The sequence below is a fragment of the Anas acuta genome, chromosome 27 (assembly GCF_963932015.1).
Source record: "Anas acuta chromosome 27, bAnaAcu1.1, whole genome shotgun sequence".
NCBI lineage: Eukaryota > Metazoa > Chordata > Aves > Anseriformes > Anatidae > Anas > Anas acuta.
The window spans coordinates 2,897,838-2,919,511 of NC_089005.1; the positions used below are offsets into that span (position 1 = coordinate 2,897,838).

The window sequence follows — 21,674 nt, forward strand, 5'->3', positions numbered from 1 at the left end:
CCCATGCTTTTGTTAAGCACTGGAGGAGAAATTATTTACTTGGTCAGCCATTCTTTACAAGAATGTGTTTTCCTCCCAGCCATCCCCAAGTGGTAGCACCATTAAGAAACCCAGCCTATTTGGGCCACGTGGCAAACCCTCGGGCAGATAGACTTGCATCTAACTTGGGTTAAAAAAATATAATTAGGGTCAGGAGGAGAGGATTTAAGAGTTGTATTGTTGGAAAGATTGATTTCCCAGGTGTGCAGAATGTTTTGGATGGAAATGTTTTTCTTTGCATTTTCAATTGTAGTTTTTGTATTAATGCTCAGGGAGTAACAAGACTTCCAAATGTGCACAGATAATGCTTGATGGTTTTGATTACTTGAGGAAAATATAACTGCATGTATTCAGGAACCTTCAAGGTGTTTGAGAGTTCAGACTGTAGTTGCTCATCTAAACTTAGGAAGCATTTGTACTACGTCCCTGTCTGTGTAATGCTCTTGACTATATTTTGCTTTTTCGGTAAGGAGCATAAAAAGTATTCAGGGGCTGTTCTTTGACTCTTCAAAGCGCTGGCTGCAGCTGGCCTTTCTTCTGTCAGGAGGCCAGAAGTTGATGCGCAGAGACTGTGACCTACATGTGCTTGGGTATAGTGCTCATAAAGAGTGTGAAGAGCTCTCTTTTGAGTAATTTGATACAGCAGGCAAAAGTTGTGCATCAAAATGTTTTTTTTTATCTTGAACTCTCTAAATGATAATTCTGAAAGACGCTTTTGAGAGTTCCTGGACTTTTTTCTGATGTAGCTGCATAACGAAACTTCATTTCCCAGTGTTTGCAGCGCATCGTTTCTGTAAATGGGGTCATTTGTAGGGGTACTGACAGAGCTGAAAGGAAGTCCTGCCTCAGCTCTTAATTGCTGTTAAGTTTTGCTTTGGGGAACTGGCCTGAGTGGAAATTACATGTCTTGGGTTATTGGTTATCAGAGGAATTCTTTATCTTGAATTAGCTTCCCCAGACAGTTGTCAGTGTGACAGGTCTTTGTGGTGTAGGAGCAGTGAGGGGTGGCTGGCTGCATGTCCTGCACCCAGGGGAAGCAAACGATTAGAAGGAGCCACGGGAGCAACTGAGGCAATTCTCAGCCTTCTGATGCTTGTTCACGGTCTCCTTCCATATGGAGAGCTCTAATATCAGTGAATTTAGGACGTGTTGGAGAACCTCTTCTGAAAGATCAATATGAACAAACCGCAATTGAAACTGCAGCACGCAGACCTTGTCGTGGTCTAGGCCAGCAGTGAGCAGATGGCTCCGCGATGCAGAGGCAGTACCGAGGCATTCATAAGCTGCGTTTAGGGATGCTGGAACTGGCAGCAGGGGCTTTTTGACCAAGCTTTCTGTAGAAGCGGCCTGCTTTTCTCTGTTCTCATAGCTTTGCGTTTGGGATTTTGTGGTTTAACCTTATTGATTTTGTATTTCTGTTCAAGAAACATGCAGGGTCTTCATTTTGTGTTCCCTTTTGGACCAGTAGCTTACTCTCGGGGAGCAGTGGAGGCCGGTAACATGACAATCCTCTTACTGGAGCAGGATGCCTGCTGTGCTTAACCCAGCAGTTCTCTCTCTGACAAGATTTGGATGCCTCAGAGGAAAGTGCAGTGAGAAGACAGAATTTAAAAACAAACCGAACATCTAGGACTGTGCACGCCAGGTTGCTGGCTCCCTGGAGCTTGTGGATTCTCTTCCTTGATCTGACCTGAGGAAGCTCAGACCACACTTGGTTATAAGTCATCCACTGGCTTATGTAGCATTCTCACCCTTCTGCTGTTTCTGCAGATCTGTTGTGATCTAAATTGTCATCTACAGCTGTGCTGTGAGGTCATCTCTGTCCTGATCCTCATGTTCCTGTGCAAGGGCTGTGACGTGTGTATGTTGGGAGGAGAGATGACACGACGGAGTGATTGCATCCTGTGTAGGAGCACTTCTGGCTTAATCTTTCCTCCTTGCTGGCTGCTGTCGTTTTGAAGAAGTCAGCAGGAGAAGATGTACACAGCCCTCTTTGGTCTTTGTAAGCTTGTTTGTGTGTGTGTTGAAACTCGTTTTCCAGAAGTTCTGCTCTTACGTAATGCTCAAGTGGAAGTTTGGCACCTTCCAGTTCATGTTCTTTTTAACTAGTATATTTTCAGTGAGGCTTACCTTTATTAAATAGCTGTGTTGTTTTTTTAACTTTTTACCAAGTTTAAAATTTAGGTTTAAAGTTAATTATCCTGAGGAGATAAGGAAGAATAAAAATTAAGATAATTGAAAGTAATTGTGCTGAGTCGAGATTCATGATTTTGACCCCTACAGACTTTTTTTCCTTGTCTGTAAGAGTAGCGTGCGTGTTGCCCAAAATGGGGTTCCAGAACTTCTAAAAGCTATTGCAGGAAGCTTTGAGGCCTTTGCAGGATAGTAATATAACTAAATATTCTATATCTTGTTTTATAGCTGTTACATAACTTTTCCAAGATCAAAGAAAGGCTCCTAATTTATAGATACAGAAGATGAGATGTAAAGTAACTCCTTTAAGAATAAAGGTCAGTCTTTTGCTCAGACTTGTAGACTGTAAGTTTTTAAGATGTGGTATAAGCATGAGGGTCAGCCTTATCGAGGTGTCAATGTGTAGATTCTGTTCTGCATCATTTAGAGGAGTGTGAAGAATCTCTGGAAGTCCAGGCTTCAAACTAGTATTGGCCTCTTTAACTACAACAAAAATGTAAAACACTGAGGCATGTATGTTTGGGCTGGAGGAAAAACTGCAGGAAAATACTTGTTAAGTGTGTGTGTGTGGGAAAGGCAGTTGGTAAAGGAAAGATTATCTTCCAAGTTCCACAGCAAAAAGTGCACTAAGTGTTAAAAATGAACTAATAAAGGAGTGGATGGCCATAGTGAGTGAAATAATTTGAAGGTTTTATTCCTTGGTCCCATAATAGTCAGAGCCGTGTATTCGTCTCTGCTGGAAACTTCAGTTGCACTTGTGACCTTCACAGGCGCTGTGCTGTTCAGCAGGCTGCCTGAAATTCATCTAGTGAGCGTGCCTCCCTCCCTCCTTCCCTTCTTTCCTTCTCCATTATGGTAGGTAAGAGTGATTTTTTTTTTTTTTACTTTCATTTTCCTTCCTTAGAAGGAGGCACTTGACATGTGTCTGAGGTGCAGTGCTAGAGTCTGACACTTGGAGATTAAAAAGTTTTAGAAATTTTTGGCTTTAGCAATAAAAGCTTTGGTCAAAGAATGTATGAGAAGAGTCTGAAACAGCGTGATAGCTTCCAGGAATTTTTTTTTATATTGACAACAAAAGGGCGACCCAGACTACAGAATTCTAGTAGCTGATTTTGAAAGGCGTTGCCAAATCATGATGTTTTTCTGAAGTACTACTCCTAATTTTTAACTTGCGATGTACGTTTTGTAGTGGCTTCAGCAAAAAGAGCAAATCAAGATACTCCAAGTGCTCTGACGCTGTGGCATTCCCAGTGACAAATGAAGAAAGGCATCGCCTTCAGGCTTCTGTTCTGAACATGCAAAACAATAGCACAGTATGTTAGTTCCAAATATATTGTTATTTGCAAACAGAAAACTAACCACTGGCTTTTCTGTGCTGTGCAGCCTATTGAAATTCTGGCTGTGATTCCAGCAGAGGCTTTGCCATAAATAGCTCTGCACCGCTTGGGAACACAAACAAGCCTCCTGAAAAGCTCTGAAGTAAGGTCTTCTGAGGGGACTAGTTAGTGGAGATACTTTGGTGGAGGTGAGGAATGTTTCTGTGGGTTGAAGTGGGGAGCTGTCAGCAGGAGTTGAGGAGTAAGCAGTTACTGATTCAAATTAGGTTCAAGGATTCCTGAATCACCTGAGTCAAGTGAAGGAAAAAAAGGATGATAAAAATGCACAAGTACAAGCAGAAACAGGTATGTCTTCCTTGTTAGTACTGAAGAGCTTTAAAACAACAACAACAAAAACAAATGCCACGTGGTAAGTAAATACAACTTGAAATAGAAACTATTTGTTCTTTTAACGTGCAGTCATCCAAATGAAAGCAGCCTTTTAAAATATGTACTGAAGGGCTGTTTGGTTATGTGAATTAATACATAGCTAATTCTGTAGTGCTTATTTTTTCAGTGCTATCTGGGCAAATGTACCTTTGAATAAGTAATGCAGGGGCAGCTTTTGTGTAGACGTGTTCAGCTATATTTGGTGTAAGCTGTCTCGAGTAAGATACTTTCTTGTCTTGAGGAGAAGCTTGTAAACCTTCTGTGCATTAGGAGAGGTGAGTAAATTCTCCAGTGATTCACCTAGTTCACAGCGCTGATTCTTTCCCCTAGACCTGTTGCTACTAAATATTTTAACAAGCAGAATTCGGGAGTCAAAGAGCACGAACGTAACTTTGGCACTTGTGAAATCCGTGCTCTGAGTGGTAGACTTGAGTGCTCTGCTCAGCCCCTGGTTATCAAACAAATGTGTTTATCATCTGTCACAAGAAAATGAGGATGGTGTCGCAGAACAGGGCTGAGGAGACCTTGGGAGTTTGTTATTACGTTCTCTACATGCGAAGCCTTTAACTTCCCATATTACTCCTGATGGATGTTTATTAAAAAGCCTTAATCTATGGACACCTTGCAGCCTCAGAAGCATATATTTAAAGCTTAACTACTCATATTTTTGAATGACTTTTTTTATTATGTTAAAAACCACATTTGGTAACAACATGTGAAATTTATATGTGGGAATTGCACACTCATCTTGAATGGAAATTAGCCCTAATACCCATAGAAGGCAGGGGCTCTGTGCTATTAACTGCATATAACTTAGTGGGATCAACAGCTTAACCACTGGTACTTTTTTCTTTTTTAAGATCTCGATGGTATTTCTGAGCTTGTTGGCGTTTTTCAAGAACATTCTTCTTCGTTCTTCCCATGCCTATTAAGAGCAGTTCCCTAAGAAAATGAAAGTATAAATAAAACAGCTTGGTAATACAGGAAAGCACTCCTTCTGCAAGGGGCAATTAGCCTGTTCTTTGAAAACAGATGCATTGCTAGCATGTTATCTTTAATGCAGTGAGAAGAACTAAAGCTTAAATAAATCTTTGTCTAATTCTTCCTATGTATTTTGGAAAATCCTGATGATAAATATAAATTGAATTCAATAGTGCTTGTCATTTTAGAATTATGGAACACTTCTTGAAGTACCACACATCCTGAAGGAGCCCAGCGAGTGTGTAGTTCTGCAATGGAGCTCTAAGACTACAGGTTTTCCAGAGAGCAGTGGGTTGAGCTGGAGTCCTGGTCTCCCAAATCTTAGCCTGCATATGGCACTAGGATGTCCTTTATCTGTAGGTCAGCAGGGATGCTCTCAGGAGAGCCAGAATCAGCAATGCTGCTCTCCTCTGAATAGAGGCTATTTGATTTTTCTGGTCCATCATAAAGTTAGTTCTGGAAAATGAGTAATCCTGAATTTTTGTCCTTAACGTCAGAATTGAGATAGTTTGTTCTTGGAAGTTAGGTATGCAGCAGTAGTTCTGCTGTAGCTTTATTCATGATGCTTTGTAAAGTAAAGCTCTGCAGGCAGAAAATGTGTTGGAACAAGTTATGTACCAGAGCACCGAGGCTAGACAAATGCAGTAGTAGAGCAGAAATAATCAAATCTGTTATTTATAAGCCTTTTTGTCTGTTCTCCTGGTATTGCTCAGTAAATCCCTCAATGTTGTGAGCAATAGTGACAGAACGTTCAGGCACCCAAGGGGATCTTACTTGAAACAAATTTTGGGCATGAAGGTAGTCGCTGCTTGAGTTAATTTTGTTCCCCTATAACCAGATAATGTATGCAGTTGTATAAAGGACAAAAATGACAAGAAACTCCCTAAATTCTTCACAATACGAATATAATTTAACCCTTCTGTCATCTTTCTCCAGCAAAGTATCTCCTAAATCAGTGTTGGTTTTGTTAGCTGAGCAGGGTTTCTGCATTGAAATGTAACTAGTGTGGACTGCATATCAAATTGCTTAGTACAGTTACTTTTTAAAGTATGTTGAAAGGCATAATGCGTGGAACTAGGAAACTCAAGGTGGAGGAAACCCTTTCCTTTCCTGCATTATTTAGTCAGGTTATCACTACATCCGCAGGAATATTTAAAACACTTGCTCTGTATGCACTGGAGAGGCATAAAACGCCGTCAGGTTGCCTATTTAAGCAAACCATGAGCTTCATGTTCTTTGGGGCTTGTATTTTTGCTGAGATTTCATCTAGGGTTTTAAACAAAAAGTTGTTTTTGAAGCGTTGCTGCCACAGCACCAAGGAGCACGTGTTTATTTCAATTATTTTTGGGGTATGTAAACCAGTCAAGGCTCGGTTATGTGAGTGTTCTGGGCTGCTGTAAACTGTTTTGTATGTGGGATATGCCGTTGCCATAATGACAGCCACTATCACTTATTCTATCAGTAATGGTTGCCAGAGTCGTGTGGCATTTGAAACCTAAGGTTTTGGATTTCTTTATCTACATCTAAACAGGGACATGTAATTTTTCTAGGTTAAGTGTGACTGCTGTATGCTCTGACAGCAGGGGAGCACATACATACCCAAGCCAGACATTTAAAATGTTAGATGGTTTTTATGTAGTAGATGCTTTCAAAAGGAATACATTGCAAACTGTAACATGTTTAGATTTTTTTTTAAAGTCTGTCTTCTATACTTAAAGCCTTTTGTTCTTTATATTTCACATCAAAGCCATCCTTTCTGATGGAGTATTAGATAGCAGCTTAATTTAGGGGTGCGTAGCCTCTTGAGGTGATGTTATTCAGAGGTTAACCACTGCTGCTCGCTGTCTTTCTGATGGTCCTGACCTTGACAGGAGAGGAGTTTTCAGTGTGATGGAAGAGAGATTGATGCAAAGCTGCGATGCACATCCTCCGTGGGGGGACAGGTGGCTTTCTGCATTTCCCTGCATTAAAGCAGATTCAAACTTCTCAGGCTGGATGCTCTCAGCAGCTGAATTTGGTGATGATTAGAAAACTGAAGCCTGCAATAGCTTCTGTATTGAAAAGTGTTGGGTTTGCTGTTGGCTACTTCTTTATTTAAAGTCAGAACCATTTACTGGTTGGAGACAGGAAGGGTTATGGGCAGACCTGAGCTGTTTTTTGGGATCGTGCACTCTTGCAGAGTCTGTAAAAGGGCAGGCTCAAGGAGAAGCTGTGACCTTTAACAGCTTGTCCCTAATTGTGACTAGACGTTGCAGCTCCACGACCTGTGAGGTTGCTCGCCCGCCTTTCTAAGGTTATTTAAGACGGGCACCAGGAGTGGGGCTGGATTTCTGCCACTTGTGCCTCTTATGTTTATGATATTAATAAACTGGTGTCAAATGTCCTGGGAACGGGTGATGTAGGCTGAAAGACCTTTGTTTCAGCCAACAATAGACCTGAATTAGTGTGAATAGGAAAAGCAAATAGGCGCTTCCTGTCATATTTTAAGGAATACTAGGGTTTGGGGAAGCGTGTGCATTACGGGACTTAACCTGAATGCTCATCATTTGCCAGTGCTTTTTCCCCAGTAAAGTTTTCCCTGCGTGTGCAGGTATCTGTTAGTCTGTCTAAATATGTTTGCTGTGCTTATGAAGTAGAATCCCATTTGTTTGAATAGTTTTTTTTTAGGGTATTCTTCAGGGGAAAAACTGTAAGCTGAACTGCATGAAGACCTGATGAAGGGACACATCGTAGTTATTTTCCTGACCTGCCTTGTTCCTTGAGTTTGGACCTGGAGGCCTCTTGCTAAGGCTCGAAAGTATGTGAACCGAAAACACTTGGGTGGTGCTTCAGACCACCTTGAGGTTCACTTGGCTCTCACAGAGTATTGTAAGAGTCCAGAACAATGGTATTTGTGGTTTCAGGACAGCGGATGCCTTTGGAGACCCGAGGGAGTTCTTGTCAGGTATTAAACAATCCCTTTTTATTGAGTCTGTGGTATTCGCAGGTTGACCTGGCGTGTGTTGAGCTGGAAAACAGCTCTGGTTTGACCTGGTAACTTCTCAGTTGTGCAGTAACTTGCAGACTGAATTATTTGGGTGGTGGTGATCTTTCAGAACTGCTTTCCCCTTCATGCAGCAGATGCAAGGAAGCTCTTTTTTCACCCAGTTTCAGGGTGGGAAGATCGTAGGGTCTGTCAGCTTAGTTGTGTGCAGACAGCATACCTGCAGAGGTCCTAGTAGCAGGAAGGCAAAGGCAGCTCCCAGGTGATGTGGGAAGGGCACTAATTGTGCCACAATTAATTACATTTCAGTTTCTACATACACTGATGCTGGAGCTAAGCTAACCCTGCTGGTTAAATACAGAGTGCCTAAGTCTAGGCAGCCAAGTCGGTGGCAATTTTTGTTGTTCTGCATCAGGCCTGGCTTGTTGTAAGTTCATATTCCTGTCCCCCTGCTTGCAGCTTGACTCCTGGCGTGTTCCTGTGCTCTCCTTGTAGCTGAGGGTGCAGGGAGCTGCCTTGGTTTCCAGCATCTTGTGAGCTACAGATACTGCTGTGGTCAATTTATTCTCTGTTTCACCTGGGGGGAAGAAGGGGGTTTGCCTATTGGCTTCCTATGCATGTGTTCCGAAAGGAACTGCAGTAATGTCCTTTCTCAAGGTTTAAAAATAGAAAGTAATTAATCAGGGTGATGAGGGTTAATGGTTTCTATCCAGAAACCAAACAGCTTTGCATTTGTTTATGTGGAAAGAACATTCTTCTATCTGCTCTTGTTAGTTGAAGAAAAGAAGAATTTTTTCACTGTAATTTTTGAGGCACTTTATTAATAAACTAATTTAGGGTTAAAAACAACCCCAAAACTCTATTTAATGCTTTCATCGGATGAAGTGCTTTCAAGGCACCAGTTCAAGATTCTTTTCAGCTAGCAGCCTACCAGCCCTTTATTTTTTCTTCTGTAAATTTTCAGTGAACTTTGTATGCATAAAAGGAATTCCAGAAGCACTTCCAGACTTGGTGAGCAGGAATAAAAACCTCTACAGTCAGAGCCCGGTGGTTACAGTAATTGTGGTACAGCTAATGCTTCACCAGTTCCACAGTGGATCAATCAAGGTTAAATCAATGTAACATTTAAAAGTTCTGTCCTCAAATTGACACTGATTTTAATGTAAATGCTTAAACTCCTTTCACAAAGATGAAACTGGAAAAAAAAATAAAGTAATTTTAAGTGAGCAGTCAGCGTATGTTGCTGTGTATCACATCTGTTTTCAAGAGTGCTTTGGCTGCTGCTGTTTGCCACCTCCGTTTTCTCTGTGCCACCGCAGGTGTCTTGGAGTCCTGGATACGGGAGGCTTTGAATTTCCTACTATAGATGGAGGCAGGAAGCCACTGGTCGGAGGCTTAAATCCATTTCCTTTCTCTTTGGACTATGCAATTCTTACCTTTAGGTATCTGTTGCAAGCGTGAGCTTGTGAAGACTGTACAAGTAGACAGAAATGCTTTTAATTGGTCATGAGCTTCATAGCCTGCTGCAAAGCCAGAAGGTTTGAGGTGCTGGGAACATCTGTCAGAGGTGGCGTGTGTTGCGTTCCTCGGGATGTCTGCAACTTCTGAAAGTTGCTGCTGGTTTTGCACACTTGTTTGTTGGCCCCTTGCCTTGGACTGAAATGGGACGTGAGGAAACTGGTGATAACTTTGGGAAGTGGAGATGTTGAAGCCTACCAGTGTTTGCCCACAAACAACACTGTCCTGGTGAGGCACAGCAATTGTTTACCAAACACAAGCCGTAAAATGTTCATTGTGCCACTCCCTGCACAACTTAAATTGTCGTACAAGCACTGAGTGTGCCTTCTGTGAACTGTTCTTAAATGGGGAAGTGGCTTTGATATCTCAGTTAACTTAAGATCATGCAAAGATTTCTGAAGGTGCAAGGAGCTGGCTTTCCAGGCGGGAGGCACTGTATTTTGGTGAAGTGGTTCTGCTCCCTGCTTGTACCTTGGTAAAACACCTCAATTCACCTGGGTGTTTGCTGCTACTCCACCTTTACAAGAAGTGCCTTTTTGTAAAGGGATTAGAGTTTTACTTCTGTTTCAGTTCTGTTTTCTGCATTTCTAACATCGTCATCTCACTATGGCTGTGCAGACAGGAGCAGCTGCTTTCATGTGGGGCAAAAGGACTCAGGTTGGTTTCTTCTGTGGGTGTTACCGGGAAAAATTACGTCTTACATGAAAACCAACACTAACGAGGTTAAGATTGGCATCACTTTATCATGTCAGTAGGAGGGAATCTGGAGGGGTCCAACACTTGATTTAGGGAGTTTAGGACGTTTTGGACTGTTCGACAAGGATTGTTTGGTTATTTTACTTAGGGCAAGCAGTACATGCAGTGAACTTGAGCTAGGAAGCACGTCCAGTATTCACTGGAGCTGGGTGTATGTGTGCACTGCACTTGCACGTATGTAGGACTGGGACAGTCTCGGTGCTCAAATACCTGTCTGCAAACAGGACTACAGCACTTTCCAAGTCACTGGGGAGATGACAAGCTTTCCCCTGATGATGTCTTTTTATTTTCAGTGTCACAGGGCTTGGAGGGCTGGAAATGAATGTGGGTGCTAGAGAATACGTGATGGGATTCTGCAGGACTCCTCTTCCCTGCGTGGAGCTTTCCCAACCTCACACAAACCAAGGAGAGCAGCTCAATTGTTGCTCGAGCTGCAGCTCTGGCTGCTGCCTGCTTGGGCTTTCACTCCAGCAGGGCCAGCTCCAGGGCGAAGCTGGTGTCCTACAAATTCCCCTCCCCTCTGCGTTAAGGGGCTTTGTGCATTCCTTGCATGCAGCAGCGTGGCAGACTGGTACTTGGGAGACAAGGAGCAACCAGCTGGCTCTTGCCAGCCTTCATGGCACAGGAGTGAAAAGTTCTGCCACAGACATCCCCTTTCTTCCCCTCTGCCTTGCATATATTTTACCCTGTCCTCATTATTTCCGAAGAAATAATATATTTTTAATTCCCTCTGCTAGCAAAGAGACCCTTTTAGAGGGCTTTGGAATGACTCTTGAGAAGTAAATTGAACTGCAGGAATGCCTGATCCTCGCTGCTCTGCCTTTGTTGCCTGGTCACTTCTGCGAGACGGAATGAATGCGGAGAATCACTTCTGAAAGTGAATGAAGAGAAGGGAAATGAAGTCAATAGCAAAACGGGTCACGGCGGTTTTATAGAATGGGGTTCCCTGCCCCCTCTCTGCACACATAAATTAGGGATGGGGCTGGAATGCAGAGGGCATTTCCTTTCATGCTGTCATTTTGCTCTGCTCTTTCCCTGGTGCCTGTAGCTGTAGTAGCCTGAATCGGGAGCCCTCTTCTCTGCAAACACACATGTATTGTTGCTCTTCCCTAATCTTATTTAAACAGCTTTCCTGTTCACTTTAACACTTCGCTATCTAGCTGCAGAGATTTAATGTACGTTATATTAGGATTCTGGATACGTGTGATACATTGAAATCATGCGAACAATGGGGTGGTGTTGGGATGACTCGGACGTGCAGAGTGCATGGCGCAGCTTCTTCAAATATTTGAAGCCTTGGAGGAGCTGACTCCAGACCTATTCTGCTGTTGTTTACATCCAGTAATGACTAGTTAGGAATTATGTACTTAATCAGTGCAAAAAAACACCAGAGAAAGTCCAATATTAAGTCACAAACTTCTGTCACTATCTGCAACGTAAGCGAGGGTGTTTAGAAGGCACTTTTACCTAGTGGGTCTGAATGAAGCAGGAGAGTTTTCCTTCACTCTGGGTTTTTCTAACCAAGCAATTTGTAAGTTATTTCATGCCTGAGGTCTGCAAGTTCTGGAGAAATACCCTTGCTCAGTTCTGAGTGTGCTGACTTTTGCCTTTAGAAATGATCCAGGAAGAAAAGCTCGTGGTGGTTTTCCATTTCTGTGCTGCTTCCTCAGTTTGAGATGTTTTGAGCTTGTTTGAGCTTCCTTGGATTTTAATGGTCCTAGCCATTAGTTTCTTGAAGTTTCCCATTCTAGATGGGTTCCGATGTATCCTTGGGATGATCAGTTGATGTTCGATTCGATCAAAGCAGCTCCTTCTGTACACAAGGCTGGCAAACTGGGGTCACGGCCTCCACATTTGGTCAGTGAATTGTCTTTTTACTCCTCAGGACAGAATTACAACCTGTAAGTAATCTGCTCTGCATTGCAGCTGAGCTTTGTTTCAGTTGCTCCTTTGGAAATTTCCAGAAATGGTCTTTTTGAGCCACCGGGAAGGTGAATAAACAATGAAGGAGCAGCAAAATGCTTTTTAATACTACAATTCTTTGTTCAGTCCTTGGAAACATCAGGAGATCGCTCCACTTGTGTAAACATACTGATTTACTTGCTCTCTGCTTAGGCAGCAGATCAACGTGATTCCAAAAACTTGCACAGAAACCTTTTAGGTCTGGAGAAATAAAGACACTCTTTGTTCGCTGCCGTGATTGACTTGCTGCTGGAGAGTAGGTGACATGTTTTGCCTACCAAGCATGTTGTATAAGCAGAGTTTAGAAAAAGTTCATGGTACATTAAAATAGATAGCCTCTTCTGTACTAATAAAATACCTTTTATTCTATTATTGGAAACAAATTTAATACAGAACTGCTTCTCAGGCTCACAATGGGCCTTCTGGAACCTAGGTCATTGGATTAAAGTATTTTTTGCTTGTTTGGATTGATTAAGTTGTTTTGTTGCCTTATTCTGTAGACTTGTCAGCAGTAGGAAGACTTCAGGGAAAAAACCAACAACCTTCTGATGGTTCAGAAAGCTTGCTGGTCATTTGGTGTGATTTTTGTTCAGAATTCCTGTCGATCCTCACTGAAAACCATGGGAAGCCCCCAAAGTACATGACTGGTTTTCAGGATCTGTCATTGAGTTTCTGCTTTCAAACACTGCTTTTCTTAAAGTGGGGGGTGCAAAAAGCATTTCAGATGTCAGATGGGTTTATTCAACAATCTTTGAGCACTGTAATTTACCTATCTTCACTTAAACTGGTCATTTTTCATAAGCCCTTTGGTCTGGGGCCTCAGTGTTTCAAGTCATCTGAATCCTGCTGGACAGGCTACCTTTCTACACAGGGTCCTGCAGCCACATTAGTTCAGGATTCAAGTGCCTTTTACTTCTCAGGAAGCAGATGTTGTGTTATTAAGCCCAGACTGTGAGCAGTTTCTCTTTTGGGATTAAGACTTGGGTGCTTTAGAGGTGTTTCAGCTTTGCAAGGTGCACGTTAGGGGGCTGGAAACAGAACAAAACGCAAGATTCACATGCTAGATTCAGGATTCAAGGGCCACATTATATACACGTAGCAGCAAAATGAAATACGTTAATAAAACAATTGTAAAAGAAAGCACTTCCTAAGCAAGAAATGGAGCTTTTTCCGCAGTAGTGATGATAACCTTGGTCTTGGTCCCCTGTGAGAACATTTTCAAAGAAATGGACTTTCTGGTTTGGTATGAAGGTGAACTTGGGGTCCTGCCTCATGGCCATTGTGCAGGATTTTAGGTGTGCTACTGTTTGATGTTGGTTTTATTGTTTCAGTCCATCTTATGTTTGGTATTTACCTACTGGAACTAACTGTGAATTAGTGTGGTACAGCACCAGGCTGTTCAGCCCTGTCATGTTGTAAGGTGAGTCACCCAAAATAATAAAATTTACTACAAGTATTGACTAAAAATTCAAAACTCATGGTTGCCATCTTTAGAAGCCCCTAGGAAACAAATTGTTCTTGTGTTGGGGTGGTTCTCCTGCTAGGGTATTACTGGAAGGAACGTCTGCCACCAGTAGGAACCGCTTAGGAGCTTGGCTCCCTTTTACAGGAGCTGTGGGCATGTGGCTTTAGCCATCAGCAAGGCTTGGAGACAGATGTCTTCCCTGCTCCCCAGCCACTGCCACCAAGCCAACCTGCTGCACGTTTTCCCTTTGTGGTGTGCAGGCACAATAGCAAATGGGCTTCAGGTTGTGCATATTTCTCTCTGCTTTTAGGTCGATGAGAGCTGTTATTTAGGTCTCAGAAGTGTGGGGACGGTGGTAACAAAAATGTCTATGAAGGGATATTTAGTGTGGAACTAAAGGACAGCTCTATTTCAATGTTCAAGGACAGATTAGGGTAACCCAGAGGTGTCTGCCCCGAGCTGATACACAAGTGATAGACATGATACAGGTACTGCAAGAACACCTTGGGACCACAGATGCCCATTTGCATTGGGTTTTGGTTTTGTCAGGACAATGTCCGTGTCGTGTGTGCCTGATGTTGCACTGTAGTGAACATCTGAAAGCTCAGCAGCCAAAGGGTCACTCTTTGTCTCTGTGTCCAAGATGTCCCAAGGTGCTGGGGGGAGAAGGTCTGTGCATCTGACCTCTTGAGGCACGGCTGCTGTGTGTTCACAACTCGGTTCAGGTCTCTTCACAGATGCTGCTGCCCTAACTGTATCCTGTGGGGGCATGGTTATCAGATGAGGTTCGGGTGGTTGCTTATCTCTGCTCGAAGAGGAAGGCACTGGAATGCTTGGGCGGTAAGCAATGGATGCGTCCCTTTCTCAAAGCCATGGTGGTAGTGACAGCAGAGCACCGTACCGCTCTGCTGCCTGCCGTGTTCCTCCCCAGCGCTGTTTGCACACAGAAATGATCGTGTGCAGGCTCCTGGGCAGGGAGAGCAGCCCTCTGTGTTTGCAAGACTCCCACCTAGAGACCGGAGCAAAAAATAGCACGCCCAAAAGGGAGGAGGCAGAGAAGGCAGCACGATCTATACATGCTCTCGGGCTCGTTGCAGCACTGAAGGACTAAAATAACCCTACACGTAACTATCCTGGGAATTACAGTTAGCGTTTGAAAAGCAAAGGATAACATTGATTTTTATCTGGCAACAAGGGTGTTAATACAGATGAAAACACACGGGCGAATCAGTGCACTGCGGAAGATGAAATGCTTCCCCTGTCAATTCGCAAACACTATTAAATCCGCCCAGTTCACCACCAGTGCCTTGATGTCTGTCTCTTTCTTTGACCAAGGTATGGGAATACAATATCCTGAACGGTGAGTTATTGGATTTAAAATGCATGATTGGTTGCTTTGTTCTCCTGTACTGATTTTGTGTAAAATATGCATCTCGGTGCTGTTGTGGGACTAGTTAAAAAGAAAGCATTTTTCTGGCTACTTTTCCAGCACGTTTGGTTTTGTCCTTGGAAGGAGAATAGTCCAAGCTCTCAGGGTAGAAGGCACATAAGATTCCATAGGTATAGCTTGAATTTAAAAAATAATTACTTATTTTTCTGTTGCGATTGCTGCTAAATAATGTTTTTTTCTAATTAAAAATTAAATTGGTCCAAGGACTTGAAAATATCTCTAGCATGGAGCTGGTCAGCAGTGAGTTCTGTCAGCACTGTTGGGGCTTGCTGGGTTTTTTGGAGGCGTGGGGGCGTTGGTGCCAAAAGTTCGGTCGTGGATGGAGTTGAGCCTAACAGCAAAGCAGGAGTTCTATCAACTTCTGCACATCAGTGATCTCCAAGTTCAGATGAATTTGAAAATTAAAATAAATGCAAAAGGTGAGGATGTCTAGAACTGTTAGAGAGAAGTGGTTAGCTTTCTGTGATGTGTGAGAGTTGTATACCAGACAGTAACAAATCCTTAAAATTAGGATTTCTGGCTGCTGTTGCTACTGATTGTAAGGCTTCAATCTGAAAGCCTTTGACTTGCAAAACTTCTTAGAGGCTTTCATCAAAGCTTTCGTCAAAAAGTGCTGTGATGAATATAGATTTAGATATCTATATTAGATTTCTAAGGCAAACTTTTACTCTTGCGCATACCCACACTTAGGTCTGCTGAGACAGTGCTGTGTTTTCTTCTGTTCTCACACTGGCTCAGCTTGCAGTGTTTCTGAATGCTTCACAAAATGTGTGTCCTTCTCACTGGTAAGAAGTGAGGTATCTTGTTTTTCCTCAGTTAAGAATTAACTTTCTTAAGGTCTTTTCCTATTAGAGGATTACAGCAGTGGGGCTTGCATTCTGTGGAGTAATCAGAATCAGTTTGGTTTGCACTTCACCTTCTGCATGCTAGATGTGATGAATTTTACGTGAAGGTTATGTATGGTTATGTCTACCTGTGAAAGTCTTACAGATGGGAGAGGAATCACTGATCTTGGTCAGGGTTATGTGAACGCATGGACCAAGTAGCAGCTAGCTTCCAGAAGAAAAGCATCCCTCTGTGCACTCAAATCCAGGTTTTTACCATCAGTGATCTGGATCCTGGTTTCTCTACGTAAAAGCTTGTATCATATTCATGTTCCTAACGCAGTGTTCTTGAGGAATTTCAGCCCGTGTCTTTCAGCACTGCCATATAACCGTCGTGAGTCTGTGCAGCGTGTCAGAAAACCTGCCTGAGCTCCGTGCCAGGATTCTGACTCTGCATCTTTCACATCTCAGGGTGTTGCAGCTGGGGTTGGCCTGCTTGGTGAGGCTGCCTTTGCATTGGGCAGTTTTCAGAGGGCTGTGCTGTGTGTGTGCTGCGTGCTTGGAGCTGCTGTGTAATGCAGTAACCAACAGCTTGCTCATGTCCTCAGAGGCCACCACCCCTGTGTTTAGGACAACCACGAATGATGTAAGTTTCATTTTGCTATTGGAACATGCAGGACTTATATTCATTCTACTTCAAGATGCAATAAGACTGTTGTTATCTCTAAGATGCTGCTGTTGATAGGATGGCTAGCAGCGGCTTTCAGTTTGTACAGTGTGTACTGGGCTTTGCTAAGCTACAAAACACAAAATGAAAAGCCATCCAAGAGAGAAGTTGGACGTTGCTTGTCTACTTCAGGCTAACATGGAGGTGCAATAGCCTGAATTGTGGATGTACAAACCATAGGTACCTGCTTCCGCAGAAACACAGATTTATGTAGCTCCAATACACTGCAACTTGACATTGGTGTTCCCAGCACAGTCTGCCTTCCAACACTTGAAAGTATTGTGGGGCGTGTTTCAAAACACATTTTGCTTGAGCTGCAATGTCCTTTATCCTTTTATCTATCTTTTTGCTTTGTAAACAGATCGATTCAATATTATGTGAATTTTGCCTGTATATAGTCACTATTTAATTTTAGCACCTCCTGTAGAAATACCTGGTAATGTAAAGCTTGCTCATCCCAAAAAGTTACTCGGGTTTTTGAGTCAGCCTGCTGAACTTGGAGCCAGCTGCAGCTGTTTGTTCCACATCCTTGCGTTCCTTAGGTGCTGATGTCTGAACGGCTCCACCCTCGGAGTTTTTCCTTTAAGTTCTCAAATGTGTGTAGTTCTTAAAAATAAAAACTCAGATGGGAAGTGCTTGTGTCCAGTTCTTTTACAGGAATGCAGAAAATGTAGCAATACCTGCACATAGACGTTCACTGACGTTACAGCTTGAACATCCCTTTCTATCCCTACCCTAGAGCAGTAGTCCTAACAAAAGTTGTAAGAAGTGACCAGGTAGGGCCTTTAAAATAACTTGGCAGATGACTGAACCTAGTAATGGGTTTTCAAGTATATAACTTTTACAAGCTGTGCCTTTATCTTTAAAGGAGCTCCTGCTTGTGTTCTATAACTTGAGTGTAGGGGAACTGAAGTATATGGTTTTATCTATAATGGCAGCTTTCTTGACCATTGAGTATTTACAAGAATAATTAATTTCTGGGCTTTGTTTTTGTTCCTTTGCAGCGGATATAATTTCTACAGTAGAATTTAACCATTCTGGAGAGTTGTTAGCAACAGGAGACAAAGGAGGTAGAGTCGTCATCTTTCAACAGGAGCAGGAGGTGAGTGATAACTACTTCAAGTGCATTTAATATTTTCCTTTGCCATTTATTTTGTTTTTAAAGGAAAGGTGTATGTTTTTATAACAAACTTCATAGAGAGCATATGTTTGCATAATAAGTGATTAAAATAATGAAATGTAAAAGTAAAAGAATTACTAATGACTTGGTGATGCTGTTAGAAATGACTTCAATTTTAATGCTGTGGTCCAGGCACTGCTTAAAGTGAGGTGGGGGAAGAAGGGGGAGGGGAGGGCAGGGAGCCTGAAGACCTTAGGGAAGCTAAAATTCATCTTACAGTGCTCGACTTGGCTGGGTTTGTTACTTCAGATCTCACTGTAAGTTGGGGAAATAAGAATTGCTCTTAAATGCAAACGTAGCTGTGACCTTTTCCATTCTGATATCAATCAGGTAAAATAGTTCAAGGTTCTGTCAACATCGATTCCTTACAAGGGTCTAGGATTTTCTGCTAGTTAAAATGGTTCACATGAAAGTCTTAGTGCTAGAGGGAATTCTTTTAAAACTGTAGAGCTACATCTCATGTTGCTTTTGAACTGAAGCTAGAGTTTTTCTTCATGTCCGCAGTAATTTTGGTCACATTTGAAGTTAGCTTTTAAACTGCCTAGCTGCTTTCTCTCTTATATGGAACAGTGTTTGTTGGTAGCACTTAGTGTCTAATTTAAAGTACAGCACTGGAAAACATGGAAGGAAAGTAAAAGGAGCCAATCAAACCAGAACTTAGTGGAGTCAAAGCTTGTAGCCATCAGTACCTTGACAGATTGTTATCCCCACAGTAGGTATGTTTGTGGGTGGGTCTGCATTACCGTTTCTGAATATAAACCAAGTTTGAATGACTGCATTCAATGTACATACTTTTAATTTATGCTGTAAATATACTGATTACAGCTTTTTATTCCCCCGTGAGATCTGCTCTCTCTGATGCATCCCATCCCCACATCAGATACAGAATTCCTCTATCTCTTCCACAATGTAAACGTGTTTCTTACACGTGTACTTAGCGGGCTTTCAGATGTTTACCCTTACACTCGAGCAGTGAGGTTACCAAAGACCCTGGGTTAGAAAAGAACATCCAGTACAATAGTCCTAGGTCCCTTTGCTGAGAAAGGGACCTAAAATCCATTGCTTTGTTTTCTTTTGGCCTTTAGAGGATAACAGGTCACTGTCAAGGCGTGTCTCTGGATGGTTTGAATACTGGAAGTTAGTGTATCCTATTATTAAAATCAGCAATCAGTGTTAGTGTTTGCATATGAGTAATAGCTGAGGCTTATTATTAACCCACCTGGCAACCAAAGCAGTCTGTTTTTATCAATAGAGATTACTGAATATTTTTCCGCTACTTTTATTTTCGTGTGAACTTTTATAGTGCAAGCTTGAAGCTAGATTTCCTAGCTCTAAGCTTTTTATGCAGCGAGTAGCCTAACTAATACTGAAATCAGAGATAAAAGAACTGCTGAAAACTTAATCCACTTCGTTATCTCTTGGATGTGAAGATGAAATATTAAGAATCGAGGGTTTGATCTTGTTGAAGTCTCTATTAGTCTTAGAACATTACAAGATCCTGCAATGTACAAGTGATTTAGGAGCACAGTTTCCAGTTCTGAAAGTAATATAAATGAAGTCACCTAAAGGTTTTACTAAAACTAAACAAATCAAACCTCTCCCAGTACTGGGAGCTGTAACCTAGCTCCTTTAGGTTATAGCTGTATGGGTATTTTTTTCACATTATGCTTGTTCTTTTGGTCTTTGTAGAGTTCTACAGACGGCTCTTCTGATGCTGAAAGGGTTTCTTCTCCCACGGTAAAAGTGGGAAAGCTGAGATGGAGTGTTTGGTTTTTAAACTTACAGGTCGACTTGATTAGAATTTATTTACTTTAGGGGGAGCATGAAAAGGCACTTCTACCATCTCACTGCCTGGAGAAGTCGTGCTGTTACTTCTTCCCTTGGCGTTTGATGCAATTCCAGATGTACAAACCCCAAGCATTAGAATTCCACGGTTCCCCAGCACAAGTTGCTTTCTGCTGCTGATGTGCAGCAACCATGCACGCAGATCGCTTTGGTCAGCTGGTGCCACCTAGCGGGGTGTTCCTGGCTCTTAGCCTCGCTGAGCTTCTTTGGCCACAGCCTGTAACGAACACAGCATGTAGGGGGGTATCTGTACTGTAATCTCCTGTAGCTCATAATCAGCCACAAACTTTTGGCTTGTTCGCATCCCTTATGGAGCCTTTAATGTAGCTGAAGGCTTAAAGAGCTTACTGCATGTTCTCAAGTAAGTTTTTTTTTTTTTTTTTTTTTTCAATACATAAGCTGTGGTTTGTGCCCTTCTGATCTCTGAGTCTGGGTGTAGTAAGAAGGTCACCACACTGAGCTGCACAGGATTTGGACAGTCTCATTCCTTGGTGTTTGGGCAGGGAGCAGCAGGGCCTGGTTTCCCTGCCGCAGCAGGTGGCTATGCCAAGGGCCTGACCGGCTAGGGCAAGTTCTATATAAAAGATGCTCCACGAGACCATTGTTTTTAAGTCCTCTGGTTGGATTTATGTCCCACCTTCTGTCACGCTGCATTCCAGAGCCATTTGCAGACCAGAAAAACAGAAGCACTTTGTGGAGATACACAGGGCTGTGCAGCACCCCCACCAAAGTGCTGCCGCCTCTGGGCTGGAATGTGGCAGCCCTTCGAAGCAAGTGGCATGCTGTAGGTGTCAGGCAGGAAATGAATACTGCCTCTAATTGAAACTGAAGGCGGGATTTGCGTAGGCAGCCTGCAATTACCTAAATTGGAATTTAACATAAGGCACTTGGGCCAGCACGTCGTCTTGTTTGGAGTTTTAAGCGTGCTGTGTGATGAGCTGATGGCTGAAAGTTTGCTTTCCATCCCAAGGATGGGCTTCATGTATACTAATTATAAATATTCAAGGCCTGTAGAGCTTTAACAGAATACACAAGAAATGTGTTTAAGCCTGAATCATTATGGTAAGCATGGAGCTGAAGGAAAGGTCACTGAATCATGACCAGCACTTCCTAAAGCTCAAGAGATTTTCTTTAGAAGCTGCCTATTGAATGCAGCAACCCTGCTGAACTTGTTAGGTCTAACAGAAACTTGGAACAAAGTTCTTTCCGTTCTCTGAGGTGGGAAAGCCAGCATAATTGGATAGGTGTGGTACGATATTCTAGTGCCAAATTATTTCTAAGGCGTTTTTTCCACTTTTCCCTTCCCCTGAAGCTTATTGTAAAATGTGAGGGTTCCTGCCAGCCATTAATGGCAGGGTATGAAGCAAGAGACAGTGATGCAGGGAATGTGACAAATGTGGGCTAGCAAGGATCGTATCGAGAAGCTCGTCCTAGTGAGGCATGAAAGGATGAAACGAATGGATGGACATGAGGCGCACCAGGGAAGGAGTGAAGTCCCTAGTCGAGAACATATCACAGGAAAGGAATCTCATGGTGCAACCTCCTGAAACGGGTAGAACGGGAGTCTAGCACAAAATAAAGCCTGGGCTCATCTCAGGTACACCTGAGAAGTCCCTTTTGAAGCATTGCTTCAGAGGGGCTGCAGTATTGTCACCCTACCCATGGGAGGGAACGCAAGGTTCCACCCCTGCAGTGGTGGTAGTGCTCAGAAGCTGCTGCCTGAAACAGAACCTTTAGAAAGAAGAGGAATTGTGCAAGTTTGGAGGTTTTCAGTGTGTCAAACAGGCTAGCTGCTGTTGTGACTTCTCGTGTCAAAGATGTATTCATCAGATTTTAAGTTTTTTTTCCATCAGAGTGAGGGAGAAGCAGAAGTTTAAGAACTTCTTAAACAGTTCAGAAGAACAATTCAGGGAGTGTACAGGAGAACAGTTCAGGGAGTGGGGAGGTTATAAAGCAGACTAGACTGGCAGAGTTGTTCGTAGAGG

General features: G+C 42.7%; 1 protein-coding gene across 7 annotated transcripts in view; it reads left to right on the forward strand.

Moving 5' to 3' along the window:
* The window catches only part of PPP2R2A (protein phosphatase 2 regulatory subunit Balpha), a 42,905-nt gene that overhangs the window by 15,194 nt on the left and 6,037 nt on the right, over positions 1–21,674 (forward strand). For 6 of the 7 annotated variants that reach the window (XM_068662056.1, XM_068662054.1, XM_068662055.1 and 3 more), the window contains one exon: positions 17,669–17,766. In XM_068662056.1, the coding sequence (XP_068518157.1) occupies positions 17,669–17,766 (98 nt within the window). Of the gene's footprint in view, positions 1–3,953; positions 3,979–17,668; positions 17,767–21,674 lie in introns of those variants that run through there. The other variant, XM_068662059.1, reaches the window with a different exon arrangement.